This window comes from Sander lucioperca, chromosome 6, assembly GCF_008315115.2.
Source record: "Sander lucioperca isolate FBNREF2018 chromosome 6, SLUC_FBN_1.2, whole genome shotgun sequence".
Classification (NCBI taxonomy): Eukaryota; Metazoa; Chordata; class Actinopteri; order Perciformes; family Percidae; genus Sander; species Sander lucioperca.
The window spans coordinates 41,065,944-41,088,860 of NC_050178.1; the positions used below are offsets into that span (position 1 = coordinate 41,065,944).

A 22,917-nucleotide genomic window follows, 5' to 3' on the forward strand; every position below is an offset into this window, starting at 1 on the left:
GCTCAGTATGGATGACAGACCTACAGAAAGCCTTTGAAAAGTTGATAGACTATGTTAATATACTGCCAAAAATAAGTTTAGGACTACTGCTGCGTTGTGAAATCCTTTGGTGAAGGTATTCATCAGTCTCTCAACTCACGCAACTGGAGGAAGGTGATGAAACAGTGTGGAAAAGAATTTTTAGAGCTAAGTTTCAGAATGGAAATGGTTGAATCACAACCCATGCTTCCTGTTTTCAGTGTCTGCAATAGCTGTGCTACATTTACAATCTTGGAAAATGAAGCTGCTAAAGGAAAACCGAGGTTAGCCCTTAGTCATACAGTACATCTCAATATGTTCCACATGCAATTGTTCGACTCAGGCATCTTTGCTTTGCAAAATCTGAAAATACATTATTTCCTCACTAAGATTAACTGTAATGAAATTTTCCATGATGAAAATATAGCACAGTACAACAACATCCCTACAAGAAATAAATTAGTTGAAACCCTAAATCATTATTCCCGTGACATTGACATGCGTCTGAACTCATTCAGTGTATATACAATGAGACAAAGATCTAATTTGAAAATGAATGAGGACACTGACACTGTGGAGTAAATTTCACGCATTTTGTGGTTTCACCACTGTGAAACAAACCTGCCTTTAAAATCTCAGCAGACACAAGAGCACATCCATTGATTATATCCATCACAGGTTATAATAATAGGCTTCACTCTCTTGCTGAGTTATGAGAAGATTGATACCACTAATGTCTGTCCAATAAATTTAACATAAGGCTATAGCCAACAGGTGGTTAGCTTAACATAACATTACAGGAGACAGGTGGCCTGGCACTGTTCAAAGGTAAAAAGAAATTCACATATTAACACCTCTAAAGCTCACGAATTAACACATTACATATTGTGTGTTTAATCCATAAAAAACGGAGTAAAGACGACACGTCACAAGTTATAATGTGATAATTAGTGAGCTTTAGGCAGACTTGTTACCTCCGGATAGAGCATAGACCGCTGTTTCCTCCTGCGTCCAGTGTTCATGCTAAATCAAGTTAACAGATTCTGGCTTTGGCTTTATATTTTATGGACAGATAAGAGAGTAGTATGTCTCATCTAACTCTCTGCAGAAAAGCAAATTAGAGCATTTCCCAAAATGTCAAACTATTGCTTTAAATTTCTGTCCTTTTCATTCTGCAGCTTGTTTCAGTGTCAGAAAAGGAGTGAGCATTGTTTGTAAATCACCTGTGGACTAATAGAGAATCTCAGATTAATATCAAGTTTCAGCATAATTTTTTACACAAAAAAACATTTTGTCGTTCTGCCTTTCTTTCTTAGGACTGTTCACACTTCTCCAAAATGCCAGTGGATACAGTCATGGTCCTGCAGACATTAAGATAGTGTTTAGACCTTATTTAACCTCTTAATATTCTGTAATCAATTGGCTCTATTCACCAGCCGCAGTGAATTGATATAGTGTGCTAGAACGGCTCCTGTTGCAAAACTACAGAACTGCTCGTCCTTCCCTAAACCCAATGTCCAATTAAACCATAAAAGCCAAGACATCTAGGATTCGTCATTGTGTCAACTTGCAAGTGAGACATTATTTTGTCACACCAGGAAGTTCTGACATCCTAAAGCGCTTTAAAAGGACCTAATTCCTCAAACCGCAGCAATAGTGATGTGGGGACCCTTGAACCACTGACTAACATGAAAATAAAAAGGTAAGAAAACTCCTTTTTGTCTAGAAATTTATTTTCACGTTTATTGTCTGTTTAGAGCATTCATGCCTCTTTGGTTTACAAAAGGTTGAATAAGTTGTTTCCTGTGTTCTCATAATCGTTTTTCGCACATTTAACGCTGTTTGATGTGTGTTGACCATCTTGATAAAAGTGTCATGCTTGAGCTTGTAACATTCACTATTGTAAGAATAGGCAACAAGTCAGCTACACATGCATGCTAGTTATTTTTCGAAGACCTCTACTAAAGGGATCCTTTGTCGATTTTAAACCAGCTCTGTGTCATCTTTGTGTGGGAAGTGTGTTTAGATGAACAGTGTTTGGCTTCCCTCTGTGGCGCCAGTGTACAGCGCTCTGAGCAGCGGAGGTCGGCCGAGAGCTGCTCGTGCCATCCGGCGGATCTTGGCGGACATCATGACGTGTTTTGCGGCATCCGGCAGATCTTGGCAGACCTTAGCTGCTCCGCTCCGCTAGGAACTCCATGCACTGGCACCACAGAGGGAACCCAAACACCGTTCATCTAAACACACTGCTCACACTGCCATGACACAGAGCTAGATTTAAATCAGCATAATGTCTCTTTAAATGCTAACAGAGGAGAATTGGCTTTCTGTGCTTTTAACACAATCAATGGTAACGAGCAGTAAACAGTCAACAGTCTGCTGCTGAGTCATGTGTATATGCTGGGTCCTTGTGTGGATGTAGTGAACTTTTGCTTGAGAGCAGGGTCACACTGGATGTCAATCACTTTTATTTGCGCAACCAGGGGGGCTTTATCACTGTCAAATGAAAGGGGACAGAACACCAGCTCCATTTCTCGTAACCTGAAAAATGCCGGTTGAACTGGGTGTGGAGTTCTGTGAGAGTAGTGGGACCGTATGTTGTCCACCAACCAGCACCTCTAATGCTCATTAATAAATACTTCATATCTTGTTTGCTTAATCTGTGAAAATACCAAGTGCTTTGAACGAATCAGTCAATAAGTGCATGAAAGTCAATTGCCAGGACATCTAGACAAACACTGAAAATTAAATAAGTATCCAGAAAACTACTACTCAGATTACTTTGACTCTATGAATCAAACGCTTCCTTAAAGTGCCCATATTATGAAAAAATCACTTTTTCTGGGATTTGGGGTGTTATGTTGTGTCTCTGGTGCTTCCACACACATACAAACTTTGAAAAAAATCCACCCATGCTGTTTAGAGTGAGATACGGTTTCTGAATGTGTCCTGCCTTCAGTCTCTGGGTGAGCTGTTCAAAATCGGCACGGCTTGTGACGTCACAAGCCGAAACGAGCAGGCTAACCGCAACCATTAGCTCGTTAGCATGCTAACGCTAATGCTAACGCTAATGCTAACGCTAGCATGCTACCTCGTTCTCAATAGCAAAGCACTGCTACAACACACACAAGTTCACCATAATCTACAAAAGAACTACTTCCATGTGCGCCCTCATTTAGAAGTCTCCCAGCTAATCCTGCCTTGTAACTGACCGAAGTTGTAGAAACAGCCTTTCTTTTACTGTCTATGGAGCTAGCTAGCTGACATGATCTACATCTGAGCTACTGGGCATGTGCAGTGCAATCAAAGACAGTACAGAAGAAGAAGAAGAAAAGAGGTCTCACTCTGTAGCTAAAACAGAGACCAGCTGAAAAGAGGATCTGCAGCAGTGAGAGAGAGCGGTGCAGTACAACAAAAATATGGTGTTTTTTGAAAATTAAACCATGTAAACCTATTCTGGTACAACCTTAAAATACAATTATGAACCTGAAAATGAGCATAATATGGCTGCTTTAAGTCTGGGATTGTATAGGATGTACGTAGGTTAAATAGCACAAGTCATGAACAAGACCCCAAATAATCTTCACAATTTTAAGAATCAAGGAGCAGATTTCTGTGAACTAATTAAGATATTCTTGGGTAAGAAGAAAAAAAGATCATTGAGTTCCTCTGCTAGTGCTGAAGAAGTTGCCATTGGTGATGTTTAAGCGATAGCTACAGACTAGGGCTAGATTTGACATGTCAGCCTAATTAGTGCGATTATCACACAGCTGCACAGGCTGAGAGGATTTGAAGTGGTTTTATCAAAAGGATCATTTTCCCAGGGAATGCCTCATCCCGACAGCATGTGCACTGCCAGATCCATTTCGGTTTGGGATGTGCAGGCGCTGTCTGCTCAAATATGCTGCAGATTTGAAAGGGTGAACTCGGAGTGGACAGGTGGAGAGTAGTGGAAGCACAGTGCTGAGTTTTTGCTCAGTGTATTATTGCAAATGAGTAAAGTTGTGAAGTGATTAGATGCATTGTGTTTTCGAAAGGGCCCAGGTACTGCCTCAGACCTCACAACAGACCAGTTTTTGGAAGTCTGGTGGCACATATTCACACCAGCTTACCCCCAAATCATACTCTTAGCTGGCAAAGCATAGAGGGTAAACCAAGTGCAGGTCTAATAATCTTACCAAACAGATTTGTCCACTGATGGTGGGCTAATTAACAGAATTAACTATTGGTGAAATGCCTCAGTTCAGCTAGGGATTTGCCTTTCCTTTCTAATAAAATTGGGGCAATTAGGAGTTAAGACAACCAAATTGTGACTGAAAGTTGCTCTAATCAATATTTCTATATTCAACAATGAATCAAATGACTATGCGTGTGAAAGGAGTCACATGCGGTGATGAATCCACAAAGAATGATCACTTCACCTTGCAGTTCCCCTCAGCTTTAAAATAATTTCAGTTCGTTTTGGTTTTTCTTCCCAAAGCTTCAATATTTTGGTTCCACCACTTGCAACAGTGTCGTTTAAAAAAGAAAAGCTAGAAAGATCAACTGTACTACCTTCCCAGCAAATGTTAGCAAATTAGCATCAGGAGCTACCTGGTGAACACAATGGATCATTGAGCCAAATATGTCCCAACAGGAGCTGCTGGAGACGAAATCAGAACCAAGAGGCGAGTGAATAATGGACTTACACTCGACAGGTGAACACAAACACAACATTACATATTTCACAATGTCTGCTCGATGTGGGAACAGACAAATGTTTGCTACAACCAGTTGCCATATCAACTTTAAAGATGCTTATAGCTTGTTCCTGCTGTGACCAAGTTAATATTATCATGTTCTACAGCAATATGTTTTATATTATTAACATGTTTAATCAGGGCAGTTCAAATCACTTAAAGGTAATAAGACAGCACAGTGTTGATGTTTGGCACCTGTTTTTAATATTGCATAACCTCCCTGAAACATAAATGCATCTTTTACCCTCATTCAAAGAACAATAACATATTCTCAGTGAAAGAATTTCTGGCGTCCCTCTCTCTCAATCATCATATTGTACTCCACTACAATACCTCATGTTGCTCACTGACTCAGACACATGCCACTGGCCTTGCACATACACACAAGCATGTTTTTTTGCCTGGCCTGTTTAACTCCTCCCTCCTGTCTCTGCCCTTGGGTGGGCTGGGGTCTTCAGTGCTCCCCCAGACCATCATGGCCTCTACAAGCGCCTCCAGAGTTCCCACCCTCTACCGGCCATGACGTCACAGGTCTGGCTCCGTGACCAGCCGGTGTTTGACAATCGCCAGGGCCAAGAGCGCAGGGAGAACTGAGAGAGGACCAGGGACGTTTTGCACCACGGCACCCAACACACCTCCACAGTCCATATCACGCCTCCCCGGAACAGGCCTGCTGTGAGCCAAGCGCCCATGGAAGTTCTAAAGGTAAGCCGGCCAATACACTGCTATACATGTTTGAGCTTTAGTCGTAATGTGAAATGTGGCAATGTTCTGTAGGTGACATGGTGATGGGTACTCTCATGTGGAGCCTTGATTCCACCTTTTCCAAACTGGAAAAAACATTTTTTCCACTTCTTTAAATTACAAATTCAACATGATTATGAACGTTGGCTACATCTCTGTCAGCTCCTGAGAAACAAATACTCTCTAAGAGTGGACTGTGTTAAATCCATAGGGGAGATTATCTCTTGACGGAATTCCTGGTTCCAGCCATTTGGCATTCAACACATTTAATCCTATTTGCTCCACTCCACTGACATATTTTCATTCATTTCATTGTTGGTATGACCAAATGGACCCTGAAAACGTGAGAATATAAAGATGAGAATATGTTTTTGTAAGAGAAAGAACACTGCTCTTATCCTCAAAATAACTGGCTTTAAAAACTCTTAGATATCAATATTAGATAATTAGGATGTGTATCAGTTTTCACTCCCTCAGGAATTTAAAAGTGTCAGTGATAAAAAAATCCAACTGTTAGACACTTGATACTTAGTTGCCTTCCATTTCTGCCAATTATCACAGATATGCATGTGATATCATTTAGTCAATTATGCTCTGCAAGATAAGTGTGACGTTTCTGTAGTTGGGTGATGGAGACCTTCTTTTAAGGTCATCAGTTGTTGACATGTGTGTCGTACAAATTTGTCTTTGACATATCTGTGTGTTTAACGTAGTAACCAGTATGGATTTTTTTTGCAAGTTGGTCTAAAAGAGGTTTGCACTTGATAAAGCAAGACAAGTATTTGTGGGAACAATTTGGAGGAACTTTTTCTCATACTTATTTTCATAGTGAGTCCAAACGACCGTCCCAGTTTCCTGGGCAAAACACTTCTTGACAGTTTGAAGCTAACCTGTCTGTGGATTATCAAAGATCCCCCCAAAGCTGTGCAGGCAAGGTAAAATTAGTTTAGAAGTACCAGGCAGAGCTGCTGAACCATGAAAGTGAAAACATAAAGCTCAGATGAGGTTGTCCAAAAGGGGAGGGGACCCTTAATTAGCCAGGTTACCTCTGACCCCAGTCAGAATGAAGTGAAAAACCAGTTCAGAGATCAAGACAAAGGCAAATAGAGTGTTATCACACACTCAACTCATAAGTCAGCAACAAATACTCATTTGGATCTTGAGCTCATTGAAGGAAAACACTATGGCATGGTGCAAGATAATCTAAAAATAAGCAAACATCAGCCACAACAGTACTGTATTAGTATTAAAGCCACATTAGCCATTACACCTGCCAGCCTCTGAACACCCACACAGGTGATTTCAGTTATTCTGGCTGATTAGACTTTGCTCAGGTTGATGCTGGGCGGAGCTTTGATGGGGATTTATTAGATCACAAATTCTTTCTACCCATGAGAATGATAAAGCTTTCATTTGTATCTCCCCAACCAGTGCAACAACACTGGGGGACTCAGGAAGATGTCACTCAATCAGTCTAACCACACCCACACAGTCCTGGGAAGAGGTCCAATCAGCTATCAATCCAACGTACTGTGCTATGCTGAAAAGTGGCTCATGCTAATGCTTGGTGACCATAGACTGTAAAAAGTATGGACAAAGTTTCCGGACCTAAAAAGTGAAGCCAATGCAGAACCATAAACCTGCATTATGTCTAATTTCCAGCAGGGGGCAACGCCACTGGCTGCAAAAATAAGTCTGTTTCTATAGAAGTCTACAGGAAAATGACCCTACTTCCCACTTATTACCAATTAATAAACATTTTCATAATGAGTTTATGGTCTCAATGGTTACTTTCAAGTCTTCTTCAATAGCCTACAGCATGATGTTCATTTTGTAAATTATGATCCCATTTATTTTATTATGATGATAAAGCAGGGGATGCTTTAGGGGCTTGGCTATACGCAGACCTGTCAATCATGACAGAGGCTTAGCAATGCGTATCCATGGACTGTGCACAACCATAAACAACCATAAACAACCACGGCTTGGCCGCGTCATCCTCCCCAGCTCCACCCTCTCAAAAATCGTCACATCCGGTTGCAAAAAACCAAGATGGCAAAGCCCGTAGGCCTATCACCAAACTCAAGTCTTCAAATCGTCCACAGTCCACAAACCAATGGGCAGTGTCACAGATGCTATGTACACTATTTTTACAGTTTATATTGGTGACTAAACCATACAGTGACGTTAAGGTTATAGCAATGTTCAGCACACTTATCAAGTTATTTTTAGTATGATTGTTTTGACCATGGTTAACAGCACCGGGATACCCCGCAATTAAATTCAACACGTAATGTTAGCTGTATAGATAGATGACTAATCTAACGTTAATTTAGCCAGCCAGCACAAACTCCAGCGCCCGGTGCTAACAACGCTAGCCTTGTTTTGTCAGACCTTCCTCTACAGCGCTGCGGAAGAGGGTTTGGCTGTTCTACAAAGCAATCCGGGATGGGAGAAAAACATGCTCTGGTTTATTGGCATCTTTAGACCAATCACAATTGTCTTGGGTGGTGCTTAGCGCCGAGCGGAGCCATGATGTGGCTACAAAATAGCCTTGGGAAGGAACTTTGGTTTTGCTGGAACATGTGTACGTTCAAAGGTTGTTTCAGTCGTGCAACAGAAAACTCAGATTGGACAGATAGTCTAGCTAGCTGTCTGGATTTACCCTGCAGAGATCTGAGGAGCAGTTATTCATAGTCCTCATAATTCGACCGGAGTTTAAAATTTTAACACAAAGAAAGCGCAAGGTAGCGGGATATCCAAAAAGAGTGACATCCGGCGGAATTTCCGGCAGAACAAGAGCAATCCCGGAAGTGGAAAGTCATGGATATAGACTATAACGACACTAACAGCAATAACAAAAAGTTTAATGATCCGTCAGGGAACAGACCATATTAGACCCCAGGAGCTGGCACATCGGGCTGAAATCGATCGGTGATTAACAATGAAGACAATAACTGTCGTGACCACACGCAACTTCACAACGTTATCAAAAGTCTGTGTTTACATACATCCATTGTTTCGATTAAGAGACCCCTAGCGGCAGAAAATGACATATTGTAAGCTACATTTAACAGGCAAAAGCTGTAAGCCATCATTTTAATGATGTTTCTTTCTGTCTTTTATGAGGGAGGTGTCTTATTTCTGTATTTGGGGTTCTTGTTTGTGTATACAGTATACAGTTTTTCAAAAACTCAGACCATAGAATTGATCTATTTCCTAAATGTTCCTCCTGAATTGTGTCTTTAAATTGCTTAAAGAATGGGATTGAAGACAATCGTATTATCTAATGGCCCAGAAAATCCCTGATTCAAGTCCACATGCAGATATTTGTGGCTTACACTGACCTTTTCCTCAAACTCCAGGCACATTGAGCTGAATAATGCTACATCTTTGTGCTCTTTGATTATTAGGGGTAGACTCTGAGGTCTCAAACTTGGCTAAGAGAGCCTTTTGTTTATTAAACTCATCAGAGTATACCTAGAGCTCTGTTCTCATTTTCTAGTAGCCAGTAGATTCTTCAAGATAAGATTTTCAAAAAGTAGGACATGTCTGCACAAGTTCCAAAATACTTCACTTCATCTGCAGAATATGGTAGTGCTTGACTTTGTGATATTTTCCCCTGCTGCTCAGTGAACACACAGTATCTTGTTTGACTGTTCAACTCAGAAAGCTTAGCTGACTGCATAGCCCCTCACCAGGCATCATAACAAGGCTCTGTGTGTTTATGTTGCTGCTAAATTAAACTTCATTGTTTGTCACTTAAGCAAGTGCATGTTCATAATCCCATACAGACTGGACAATGTGCTTCATTCTTAGAAGAGGATGTTATGTTCTTGCTAATGTTACCCTGTAGCCACGGGGTAAGAGCAGAGAAGACATCTCTTTGTCCCAGGCTCCTCCTCTTGATGAAGTAGCCTGTCTGCTGTAGCTGCTATGTGCTATAGAGAATTGCTACTAAGGACATTAGGCAAGAGAGCTAAATCTACTTTTAGATCCTTGTTTAACTAAAATTCCCTCCTATTATCACAGCCTGAATGTTGCATGTTAACAACCAGCTCATGGATCACTCTCCTAATCTCCTAAAAATTCACTCTCCCCCCTCTCCCCTGTCTCATCCCTTTTGGGATTCTCTAATGAAATGGTGAACGCTGCCATCAAATTCACCCCCTGGTCACTACTACGTTGTCTGCCTCCACCCTAACCAAGCACATTCTGTAACTCCAACCTTCCTGATAAGGAAGACGACAAAAAGGGAAAACAGCTCTCTCCTACCCCAGGTGGCGAGACTGATAAGGCCAGCATGGTCAACAAAAGTTTGCCTCATCGGGGCGCCTGGGAAGCTCATCTGGTTGAGCGTGCAGCCATTTACAGAGGCTCAGTTCTTGTCGCAGCGGCCCAGGGTTCGGCCCTTTGCTGCATGTCCATCCCCCTCCTTTTCCTGTCTTAATCTGTCCTTTAAATAAAGGCAATAAAAGCCAAAAAAAATAATCTTTAAAAAAAGTTTGCCTCATCAGTCTCCCCTCCCCTCTCATCTTAGGGATATCTAATGGAAGTATTGACAACCAAAGATTTAAGAGCACAAAGGAAATTATAGCGCTCACTTTGAAAGTGCACAGGCACCGATGATTTGCAAGAGGAATTATACAACTACATCAATTTTACCTGGAAGTGAAGGGTCATCCTGTTAGATCCTACCTTCGACTTTTAAAATAAAAGCTGGAACAGTGGCAAACTTTAAATACCAGGTGGAGACAAAGAGCAGTATTTGGTGTCTATTATCTTAAAAATCAAAAACGCGACAACACAAAATGGCTAAATTCACTTTCAACTTGTTGCCAACTGATCTAGACGTTATAGCAGAGTAACTGTGACCAGTGTTGGGAAGGATACTTTCAAAATGTATTCCGTTACAGAATACAGAATACATGCCCAAAAATTTAATTTATAACGTATTCCGTTACATTACTCAATCTGAGTAACGTATTCTGAATACTTGGATTACTGGTATTGGTATTGGTAAAATGTAGAGGTGCCGATACTGCGTACCGGTGAGTACCGGCACACTTTGAGCACTGACTGTGACAATGAAATTAATAGGCGCTCCAGTGCTGTGGAGATCGGTCTGGCAATCAGTACTCACCTCTAAATGGTAATGGCTCACACCCAAATTCCATTATCAAATTCAACTTAACCAACTTAATCAACATTAAGACAAAATCGGCCTACTATTACCTTTAGAATATATCAAGAATTAAAGGACTTATGTCAGGACATGGTCTTTACAGGTGTCAGATCAGACTGCTGCAGCTGATTCACAACACTGCTGTTAGACCGGGAGAGTGGATCACATTAGTCCAGTTCTACAATTTACACACTGGCTTCCTGTCTATCAAACAATTCAAATTTAACCCTTGTTTTGTCCTCCCAGGTCAAAATTGGCCCGGTCTGTTTTGTCTGTTTATAAAGCATGACGTATAAATTATCATTGTCATTACAATTTACCCTTTCTAAGTCAACTTCATTTCAACTTATTACTACTAGTTTTATACCTATATTATAACTATTTTTTGTAGTAAAAAAACCTAGAAATTATGAATTATTTTGACTAATAATTAAGATAAGAGGAGCGTATGTTGATTGGTTATCACAGCCTGTTTTGTGTATGGAACCATGCATGATACTTTTGGGCAATTTTGTAAAAAGAAACCCACATTTTTTATATAGAAACTTGGAAAACGGGTCAAATTTGACCCAAGAACAAAAAACCCCACTACTGGTATATAAAGCACTGAATGGTTTATTTCTGTATTTGATCTGCTTCTCTGTTATGAACTCTCCAGACCTCTCAGCTGGTCTGGTTCAGGTCTGCTTACTGTCCCCAGAGTCCAAACTAAATACTGAGAAGTGAGGTATCGAGGTGTCCACCACACCTCCCTCTCCCATGTTGTTACAGCAAAGGATGAGGGAGATCTGAACAAATTAGAGTACAATCATGCTCTTTGGGAAATATAAACAACTTTTTTGCCAACTGATATCCTCTCACACACCTCTAATGATATACAGCCACTCTGTTACTATGACCCACAAGCTAACGTGTGGGTTTATAGGATGGGCCTGGTTGGCAAGTCACAGCAAATTAAATTTGAATGGATATATGCACAATATCCCAGAGTTCCAGATGAGTAATCAAGGGGTGATTACCCATGAAGCTCACTGGTAGCTCACCTGGTTGAGCGTGCACTCCATGTACGAAGGCTCAGTCCTTACTACAGTGGCCCAGGTTTGATTCTGGACCTTTGCTGCATGTCATCCCCCAGTCTATCCCACCTTTCCTGTCTTCAGAGATGAGTAATCAAAAATATTTTAATTATAAATAAATAATTTTAGATTTATTATCTAGGGCAAGGTTTTATCTGTTGTTAAACTTACAACATAGTGGGGAAAAAAGGTTGGCAAACCCTTGAGTGTTGGAGTGTGATCTAATTTATAAATACAATTTGACCTTTTATCACCGAAATACTTTGGACTTTTCATGTGTATTTTTATGGTCCTTGTATTGTGAACCTTGCTTTTGGTTACCCCCTTTCATGTTCACTGTCCCCATCGTAATCCCAAAATGTATAGTTTTACGGAAAACATATGAACACTTCATGCGCCAAACTAATGCCACCTTCAGCCACTCTCAACATGGCCTTTCCAAGCTTTATATTAGATTTACACAATGCACATTGCAGACTCTAAGGACTTTTAGTTTATTTTATTTATTATTTAAAACCTGGAGCTACGTATGTAGCCCCTGGAAATACCCCCTTTTGAAAGTATTTTTGTGTGTTTATATAAAATGCATAATTGAATCTGTATTCTGTTCAGTAATGTATTGAGACATGTAGTTTTATTATAAGTTATGCATTTCTTCACCTCGCCAGTAGGTGGCTACATGAGTAGTGTTACAAGGTACTGCAAGAAACCATAGAATGAGACACGTTTTCAGGTTGTAGTCGAGGCCTGAAGTGGAGAGAACTCGAAGTGTGTGTGTGCGGTGATGTACCCTGGAACTTGCTGTTTCGTGATAAGTTTTGCTGTGAAGGAATTAAACTGAACTTTATACACTACTAGCACGGTCGCTGTCTGAGTGGTGTAACACGTACGTAAACCTCATAATCAATGCTATGCTCATGTTTTCTCAAATTGAATCCCTACAACACCATGAAATCAACTGAAATTGATCAACATCAGTGAATATAAGGATTCACATTTTATCATTAATAGAAGATAAGAATAAAAGTCATTAAAGGGTAATATTTAAATATCCCTCTGTTTCACCAGAGGTCTAATTAATATGGTTATCTGTTACATATTATTTATTCACGTGGTACTAATCTATCCACTCATCCACTTTGCACTTTTTAAGTTGCCGTTGATGTGATTTGAAAACAAAGACTTAGCTCTAGTAGTTATCTCCTTAACTTTCAGCTCACACTAAATGCTTAGCATCCTCCTTTTGACAAAATGCCCCCAAGTGTGGCTGGTTACCAAGGCAGTACGAAACAGATTAGAGCTGGCTGAGAGAAATGAATGGATCTGTTTCTTTTCAGGGGTCAAGTAGTGACGACTATCTCTCCAAATGTTACTGGTCCTCAAGGCGTCTAAAACATAGACCCATGTGCTCTCCTTGAGAAGGTAATAAACCTCCGTCTCACAAAGACTCTATGAATAAAGTGAGAGCTTGGCTTGCTGTAGGGATAAATGAAATACATCCCTTGTTGATAGTTCCTTCTCAATGCCAAAGGTTTGGCTGAAGGAAAAGGCCACACTGCAGAGGGGAGACAAAGAAACGCTCTACTATGAGTTTACAAAGAATGCTTTCTCTGTTTTATCATATAAGGCTCTGTCCAGCCAGAGGGCACTTCCTCTGTGTTTGTGTTCACCTCTCCAGCTCCTAGTGAGTTTCTAATCCAGACAAAGACGCGATGCTCTGTGCTCCAGCAGCGTTACACGAGATGCGGCGGCAGACGTTTGCTTTCATTAGCTGCACGACTGATAGTGCTTCATCACATGTGAGGATCCTGAGAAGCAGCTTCATTTCTGAGATAAATGTTTGACTCCGGGGGTTGGTTTACTATTTAACATCATGATAAAAATCTAGCTTTCAGCTCAGTGCATTGTGTTTTTCTACTATGTGTGCTTTGCTTGTACAGATTCACATCATCGTCGATGGTGACAAAATGTAAGTTGTGTAAATAATTGGTGCTTCAGTATTCCTTGGACCAAAACATTTTATGCACTTCAGTTGAGTGCATTCATAATGTGCTGTACTGTGGCATTATACTCAACAGTTTTTATAAATCATCCAAAGTCCAAATTTTAAAAGAATTTGGCGTGACGTCGATGTTATTCCTCTGTGGAGTATTAGTCACAGCCTAAAAAGCTACACATTATTTTGTTGGTGGCACAAAGCATGCACACAACTTATCCAATGCAGCTGTGAGACTTGGACAAATAAGTCATTATGAATAAAATGCCCTAAATAAACATTTGAAATAAACACAGATGACAGGTGATGATTCTGAAATGGACATTGTCTCTTTAATCCTTAAATGCAATTTGTACTGAAAAGTAATTTTATGTTATATTGTACATCTTATCAAATTTGACTTGTGTGCTCAAAAATATTTAGCTATATTTGGTAAAATATATCATATCTAATGTGTTATTGCTATGAGTGGCTGCAAAGCATTTTTTTGTGAATTTGCCCATGAATGTACAACATGGAAGTGAAATGATTGGTTTGGTCCATGCATGGTTAATCCCCTTTTATTCCCATTATACTCCCAAATGTGATTAATTATTTCCTTTCACTTAATAGACACACTGACATTTAGATTTTTGTAGAGCAAAGAGAGCTGTAAAACACTTGATATTGTTTCCCCACATTAACACTGAAGCTGCCACAACACAATGCGTATAACAACAGTGTGTCATCGTGGTTAGTCATTACTAGACGTGAGCGGCCACTACAAGCCATCAAGGACCTGTAAGCCAGAGTTGGGAAAGGATAACAGTACAATTATTTTGTGGCTGAACACTGCTTATGCAGGACCCCCCCCCCCACCCCAACCCCTGCTGGCAACAGAAAACTTCCTTTGGTGCCTAAAGTTCTTAACAGAGAAACTCAACAAGAACTTTGGATAATGGTGCCGTTTTCATGTTTTCACCCTTGATTCTAAACTGCAATGCCATTTTGCAATGACACATAAAGCTATAAACACATGTAGAATGTTCTGTTCTTTTTGCCTACCATTGAACTCCTCTTTACATTGCACCATTAAACTTGATATATTCTTCCAAGCTGACTTACTTTAAAGTGTCATACTGGCCAACCGAGTTGGCCTTTTTATTGCGATAAAGTTGACTGTTCTATGAGGATGCCATTGTGCACGTTACGCTGCTTTTGAAGAGAACCATATGATATGATGGGTCATGATCCCACCAATCTGTTTCCAACAGTGCTACAGTTCTATGATGCATCTCTGGCCATAACATTTTTTAAAAGTCAATCACCACACCCTCTGGGCTCCTTTCAGTGCACCATTGACTGTGCCATGATTGACTGATTCAAAAAAATAAAGGCTATTAAAAGCTTTGGAAGAGACAAATTCTTTGACTGCTGCTCTATTTATACCAGGATTGATATCCAATGCTTTCCAATACAGAAGGAGTGGACCTAAGCTGGACAAAAGAACATCTTAAGAGTCCAAATCAATACATTGCCATTAAGTCTGAAAACCAAAGCTGTTCACCTTCTTTACCCTGCAAATGTAACTACATAGCAAATGTAACGGCTAAACATACAAGAAGTAATTTTCTGCCTCTCAATCAAAACCATGGATGTAAACACAGACTTTTGATGACGTTGTGAAGTTGCATGGTATCTTTATGGGAGTTGTTTCATTGTAAACCACCATTACCGATTTAAATGTATCTGTTCACGGACGAGGTTAATCTATTAAAGTTGTATTCACATCAAGTTTAGTAATGTTTATTCATGTCATTTTAAATGATATAGCTGCAGTTTTTCCACATAATTACTGATTCGATTAGCTGACCGGTTAGCGAGCAAGCAAGCTAATATGAGCTAGCAGCTAAAGCCACAATATCACAATCAAATAATAAAAGTAAAAAATAAAATTAAAGTGTTTTAACGTTAGCCCACTCCCCCCAGGAGCTGGGAGACTTATTTTGCTGGGGTTGCACGTTCTCATCCTGACTGAAGTCTCGTAGCGGTGGGGAGTGAGGCAGACGGACCGGACTGCATTAGCTGGCTATCTTAGTAGTAGATTAGTCGACTAGATACAACTAATGTAACGTGACAAATGTAATCAAGGGTTAGTCCAGTGCTGTTAATCAGGGTTAAAACAATCATACTATATAGCATGTTGAACGTTGTTGTAACTCTATAACATTATGATACAGTTTAGCAACCAAGCATTACCATGAGCCACTTGTCAACATAGCACATAATAGTAAACTGGATGGATATCGGATCCCCATTAGGTACTAACAATGTAGCAGCTACTATTCCTGGGGTCCACAATCCCATGGTTTTGAACATTGTTTGAAACATTTGGGATAATGTAAGCGCACAAAAAAATATATATATAACATTTACGTATAGTCGTTTTCAGATGTTATTGCAGAAATATTACATATATCTTTAAATGTACACTACTTAAACTCAAATCCCAAAAATTCATAATGAATTCATACATTGATATGGTTAGTTTGTAGTCAAACAATGGTGTCAATTGTGTTCCTGATGCTCAGAACAAATAATGTTTTATACCAGATGAGCAGAACTAAAGATTAAACGTTAGTTGGCCTGAAGCAAGCTTCAGTTTGCAGGCTACTGGCCAATCAGTAAAAAGGCTCCTTTGTGAGCCGAAGGTGGTGACGTCAAATGGGCTCAATAAAGACATAAATTCATAGTTAAACTGGAACAACACATCAGTGGGAGGATGAGTCTTGGTGTCCGCCTCCATTTCTTAACTTGCATAACTGATGAGCCGTAAACCTTGGATAAATTAGCAGGACTAGTGAGCACTTTCAGATTTGCACATGCTAGCTGGCTGTCCACCGTGAGGGCTAACAAGATAAAGGGATTATGTACTGTGTGTAGATTATTTATATCAATTAATACTCAAATAACATGTTGGAAATGCTTGAATACAGCCACTATCAGGTGAGATGGGTTGATTTTCTGTCTTTAAAAAAAACGGACAGATGGACTGAAATAGAGCCTGCAGATAAAGCTAATATTTAATTATTTTCTTGTGGTTGAAATAGGATTTATTTTGACTGTATTTAATAATGTATTGACTGTATGGCAGAAAAGCTAATGCCTGCTATACAGTATTGCTGTATGATTTGCTGAGGTGCTGCATAAAATTTAACTGGTCATATATCTGTGATACAACTGCAGCTGCAACTACTGTCTGGAGTAAATAAAATCAACCAGTGGCAGGGTACAGTATTCCAAAGCAAGCCTGCAATCGGCCTAGGGAAGTTGGCTTATAAAATGGTGTTTTCAGTTTTCATTGATCGGCATAATACATGTAATTAGTAATTTAACTGCAACACAGCAGTACAACTTGGCTCCTTGTTGTTACTTTGCACAGTAAACTAAGCTCAGGGTTTAAAAAGAGAAGCATCAAACATGAAACTGAATCTAAAATATCTTTGGATTTACAGGTTTTACTCATTATAATTGTACTGTCATCACTTAAAGAAATCATTTTTCAAATGAAAATCCCAAATGCTATTTCACATTTTCCTTTAAATATGACCTATTTTGACAAATCATAATTGATGCTTATTAATTTATGTATGAACTAGCTATTTTGTACCAATCTACAATATAAAAAGCATATACTAGACTTGATAAAAGAATGAATCCAAAATCCCAGTATGTAATGTATATATATGTCTTGCTCATGTAGGTGCAGGCCCACCTGGAGAATCCCACCAAGTATCACATCCAGCAGGCTCAGAGGCAGCAGGTGAGGCAGTATCTGTCCACCACCCTGGTGGGTAAAGTCGGCAGCCAGTGCCCCAGCCAGCCCCCTGAGCACGGCATGCCACCCGGGCCTGGCAGCAGCGCCCCCAACAGTCCCATGGCCCTGCTCACACTCAGCTCCAACTGTGAGAAAGAGGTACGCCTGCTCATTACCAAACACTTTTGCTTTCATTATATCCAGATACCCTTATGAACTGTGATTATTAAATTGAATGTGTTTTTGTGCCATACAGATGGATGATGTCATTGATGATATTATCAGCTTGGAGTCAAGTTACAATGAAGATGTTCTTGGACTTATGGATCCAGGACTCCAAATGAACAACCCGGTAATGTTTGACATTTGAAGTCTTTATTAGTTTATGGAAAACTATTAGTGTTGATATATATATCTTTGAATTGAATTTAAACAAAAGACATAGTTGTTATTTTAAAGCATGCATTATAATGTCATGTCTTCAATACTCTGTAGCTCCCTGTGTCTGAAAGCCTTCTCGATGTGTACGGCAACCAAGGACTTCCACTCCCGGGCCTCGCCATCAGCAACTCCTGTCCATCCAACATTAAGAGAAAATACACAGGTAAACTACTGAGAAACATCTTTCACACACAGTATCAGTATTTATTCTGTTTTACTGTTGATTTACTGTACTGTAGATATCATTTCGCTTGAATTGAGGTGGGTACAATAAGTGCTGTAAAGTCAGACTGGGAAATCATTTGAATATCAATTTAGTACACTTTCTGTGACTGAGCAAGTACACCTCGCTTGATCTGGTAGTCAAATGTGATTAAAGTACGCACTGAGAAAAATGTGTAAGGCCTATTTGTCTAAGATCTGATACAGTTTTATACTGTAAATTATTTTGTTCATGACTAAATCCTAATCAATGTGAAATGAATAGAATGTAAAAGGTGAAAGCATGACTTAGGTCAATGTCAATAATTGTGTGCAATTTGGCAATGCGCAATATACTATGAAATCAATTGTTTGCCAAATCCAGCTCCTGGCATGAAGCAAGTACTGGACAAGCATGAATCCTGTGGCCTGTATGAAAACTATCAAAGGCCAGAGGGCTTTCCAGTAGGTAAGCAAAGCAACATGAAGAAAGTATAAGAGATGATGTTTTGTAAACTGTAAAAGCTGTTTTCAATCTGATTTACAGAAACTGTTCTATAGAAAGTAGTTTGTGTATGACTAAATCGCACACAATACAAATCAACTGTAATTATACAGTTAATTAACATGACTTTAACTTTATTTAACATGAATGATGTCTTATTGGATGTGATTATCGAGCATAGCACGGTAAATTAAAAGATTTCAAATGTTCTAGCAGACAAAGTAACAGATTTACTGTGGAATATTAACATGTGATGCCTGTTAGTGACCCTTATTAAACAATGACGTTTTCTCAAAGACTGACATTCACTTTTCTCTTTGCTTCACAGAAGCTGAAGTCCGTGCTCTTGCTAAAGAGAGACAGAAGAAAGACAACCACAACTTAAGTGAGTCAATCACAACAGAATCATCCGAATTTTTCTAATTGTTTTAATGATTGTCTCAATGGTCATGTAAGTTAGTTCTATGGCAAAATGGCAAGTTACAGTTATGAAATATCACTTTCAACTTTCTTTCTAACTACTGGCTTGTTTTTTTCTTTTTAATTGTATTTCCAATTATTCAGAATAATTTCACAAAAAAAGCAGGGAAAAAAATAAATAAAATAAAAAAAACATTTGATTTATTTGTTCATGTTTTTTTATGACCTATAATTGAACTTTCAAAGACTGGTTTACAAGGCTGCTGTACTTATCCTATTTGACAAATTCTAGTTGAACGAAGACGGAGATTCAACATCAACGATCGCATCAAAGAACTGGGAACCTTGATACCCAAGTCAAATGATCCGTAAGTAGGTTTTGTATGTATTTGTGCTAATGAGTGCATGTGCTATCCATCTGTGCTATCTGTCTATTCATTAATTTCATTGTTAACATCCTCCTCTTTAACATCCAAGTGTCTTTAAGGTTTAATAACTTATATGCTCAGAGGGGCCGTAAAGAATCATGTGCTGTTTTGGTCAGCTGGTCAGCTGATTCTGACTGTAGACCTTTGTCTCCTGTATACCCCAGAGACATGCGCTGGAATAAGGGCACCATTCTCAAAGCCTCAGTGGACTATATCAGGAGGCTACAGCGGGAGCAGCAGAGAGCCAAGGAGCTTGAGTGCAGACAGAGGAAGCTGGAGCATGGAAACCGCCATCTAATGCTTCGTATACAGGTTGGTCATTCATCTTTGGTGGAACAAACATTACAGTAAACTGCATGCTACTTTACTCATACAAACAGTATTGGCATATACGGGTATTTTATTCTTTTATTCATCTACAAGGGGCTAATGTTAGCAGTGGTAGTTAGCTGTATAATGTCACATTCATTTTATGTGGCTAGTACATTGCTTAAAAGAGCTCAACAATTATTACATGGATTGGCGTGAAATTTGGCACACACCATCATGTTCCCCACATGATGAATTGTAATAACTTTGGTGATCCTGTATAGCATTAGTCTATATCCACAATGTTCCACTTCCGGGATTGCTCTGTTGCCGCCGGAAAATCCACTGGATTTCACTCTTTTGAGGACTATGGTTAACTGCTCCTCAGATCTCTGCAGGGTAAATCCAGACAGCTAGCTAGACTATCTGTCCAATCTGAGTTTTCTGTTGAACAACTGAAACAGCCGTACACATGTTCCACCAAAACAAGTTCCTTCCCGAGGCTATTTTGTAGTGGCACCGTGGCTCCGCTCGGCTCCTATTGTGATTGGTTTAGAGAAATGCCAATAAACCATGGCACATTTTTCCTCTCATCCCAGAATGCTGTGCGGACTCGCCAGACCCTCCTCCGCAGCGTTGTGGAGGAAGGTCTGGCAAAGCGAGACTAGTATAGCATCAACGTCAGGTCAACATTTCAATTTATTACATTTTTTGTGCACTTTTAGTGCTAATTAGCTAATGTTAGCATGCTAACACACGAAACTAAGATGGTGAACATGGTAAACATAATACCTGCCACACATCAGCAATTAAGCATTGACTCAGGTGAGCATATTAGCATGCTCACGTTAGCATTTAGCTCACAGGACTCACAGAGCCACTAGAATTGCAGATAAAACCCTTTCCCAGTATAGCATTAAGTTTATTAAATCATGTTTTTTTTATAATCATCTAGGAGTTGGAGATCCAGGCCCGTGCTCATGGTCTTACAGTGGTTCCATCCTCATCTGTCTGTACATCAGATTTGATTGGCCGAGCCATTAAACAAGAACCCGCCCTCGGCGACTGCCCAGCAGACCTCTACCAGCACAGCTCGGCTCCTGACATGTCACCTCCGACCACACTGGACCTCAACAATGGCACCATCACCTTCGACCAGATTCCTGCAGACGCCGGGGATCCTGATCGCTATGGAACCTCCAGGACCTGTAAAATGAAAGAATTTGTAAGGGACACCCTGTCGCCAATATCCACAAGTGATCCCCTGCTGTCCTCAATGTCCCCAGATGGCTCCAACAACGGTAGCAGCCTGCACAGTTCCAGCTCTAGTATGGATGAGAAGGAGCATGGCTGTTAGCATACAGACACTTTCTATCTGTAGCATCCCATCAATGAGGCACTCACCTTATAGTGACTTAAAGAATTCACATGCCTAAGTGAATAAACTCTATTATGAACTCTATTTTTATCTTGATTCCATTCCTTGTACTTTTTACCCATTTATTGCTGAATTGTAATGTTCAAAAACTGTATGTTAATGTGCCTGAGGTATTTCAGTTCCTCGATTTTACACAATATTTTTACATTCTTGAAGATCTTGATGCTGTATAGATGGACAGTTGACAAATATATACAAGGCGACAAATCTGCTGTCATAGACTGGCCAACTGAATGATTTAACAGTTTATTTTTGTCTTTTTTAAAACTATGGTTTTAATATTTGTCCCATATATACTCTGTATTGAACTGTCCATGGCAAAAGAGATAACAAACATATGTGAAAATGTTTTGGTCGAAAAAAATGCGAAAAGGTTTAGTGTAATGCTCGAAAAAGTTCTTGTAGACATGAATATTAGATATCTGTCTTAAACTTGTGATTGTTCCATTGCAAGAACATGCACAACATATATAAAAAAGGTTTTTAAATATTAAAGGATCAAGTATTGCATATTATTGCAAACTATTTATTGTTTCTAAACATATTTAAATGTAATTGTTATATCCTGTGGTCTTAATGTACTCTGAAGAAAATAACAACTCAAATATTGACCACATTATTATTATCATCATTTATTTATTATATATTCTTTATTTTATCCAGTGACAGCTCATTTTGTTTTAAAGAGATTTTGAGATTTATACCAATGGTTTACAGATTGGTTTTCTCTGAGGGACTTTTATTTATTTGTATTTGTAACGGCCCACAAAAACATGATATTCCTATTCTAACATGATTTATGTACAAATGTTAATGCCAATGATAAAGGCAAATAAGACACAAGTTGTCTGTGACAATATTGGGTGAATAGGGTAAAATGACCTTATATTGATAATGTGCTATAGTATTTTAATGGGTCCTGGCGTGATACATCATAATACTTTCTTTATAATTAATGTAAAATAAAATTGAAAAATAAATAAACTAAAATGTGGTTTGCTAACAAGGGTTCACGCCAGCCTTTGACCAAACATGTAATTGCTTTGTAGGCACTGATCAACTACTGATTTAATTTTTACTCAGAGCTAAAGCGATACATACATAGGGAAATCTTTTTTGATGTTTGGACAGAACTGGTTGATACCATATGAGGCATTTTTGTTAATGTTTGTTATCTCTTGCCAATATTGTAAATAAATAAAACACTTGAGATACTGTATTAAGGGCCAACATTTAGTTTGGAATTCTTGTGTGTGTGTGTGTGTGTGATCAGTGGTGGAATGTTACTAAGTACATTTACTCAAGTACTGTACTTAAGTACAAATTTAAGGTACTTTAACTTTACTTGAGTCTTTTCTTTTCATGCCACTTTATACTTCTACTCCACTACATTTCAGAGAGAAATACTCCACTACATTACAGCTTTAGTTACCATTTTATAAATCAGTTTATAAAATACGTTTTATTCTTAATTAAACTACCCGACAATATCACAGCTCCTAAGAAACCTTGAGAAACACAACCAGGCCTTCTCCTTTGAGCTACAGTGGCTGTAAGTGTTATAAATAAAGGATGATTACTGGGCTTATGTTTGTCAGGACTCTAAATCAATGCTTAAGTT

The 22,917-nt window shown here is 39.2% G+C and overlaps 1 protein-coding gene across 2 annotated transcripts; it reads left to right on the plus strand.

The window, feature by feature from the left end:
- Window positions 1-1,672: 1,672 nt before the first annotated feature.
- On the plus strand, window positions 1,673-22,515 carry mitfa (melanocyte inducing transcription factor a). 2 transcript variants are annotated; one of them, XM_036002448.1, is made up of 11 exons: window positions 1,673-1,720; window positions 4,655-4,715; window positions 5,216-5,462; window positions 17,501-17,713; window positions 17,811-17,906; window positions 18,050-18,158; window positions 18,582-18,665; window positions 19,030-19,086; window positions 19,414-19,489; window positions 19,714-19,861; window positions 20,814-22,515. In XM_036002448.1, exons 3-11 carry the CDS (start codon window positions 5,448-5,450, stop codon window positions 21,213-21,215), a joined length of 1,200 nt encoding a protein of 399 aa, XP_035858341.1. In that variant the 5' UTR covers window positions 1,673-1,720; window positions 4,655-4,715; window positions 5,216-5,447; the 3' UTR covers window positions 21,216-22,515. The 2 variants fall into 2 exon arrangements, with proteins under 2 accessions (XP_035858341.1, XP_035858340.1); XM_036002447.1 differs by lacking the exons at window positions 1,673-1,720; window positions 4,655-4,715; window positions 5,216-5,462 and adding an exon at window positions 16,498-16,743.
- Window positions 22,516-22,917: the final 402 nt, after the last annotated feature.

Coding starts and splice junctions, on each gene's coding strand:
- mitfa (XM_036002447.1), top strand. CDS start 16,711: ATGTTGGAAATGCTTGAATACAGCCACTATCAG. Junction 16,744..17,500: donor TTGAATACAGCCACTATCAG/GTGAGATGGGTT, acceptor TTGCTCATGTAG/GTGCAGGCCCACCTGGAGAA. Junction 19,087..19,413: donor GAAAGACAACCACAACTTAA/GTGAGTCAATCA, acceptor GACAAATTCTAG/TTGAACGAAGACGGAGATTC.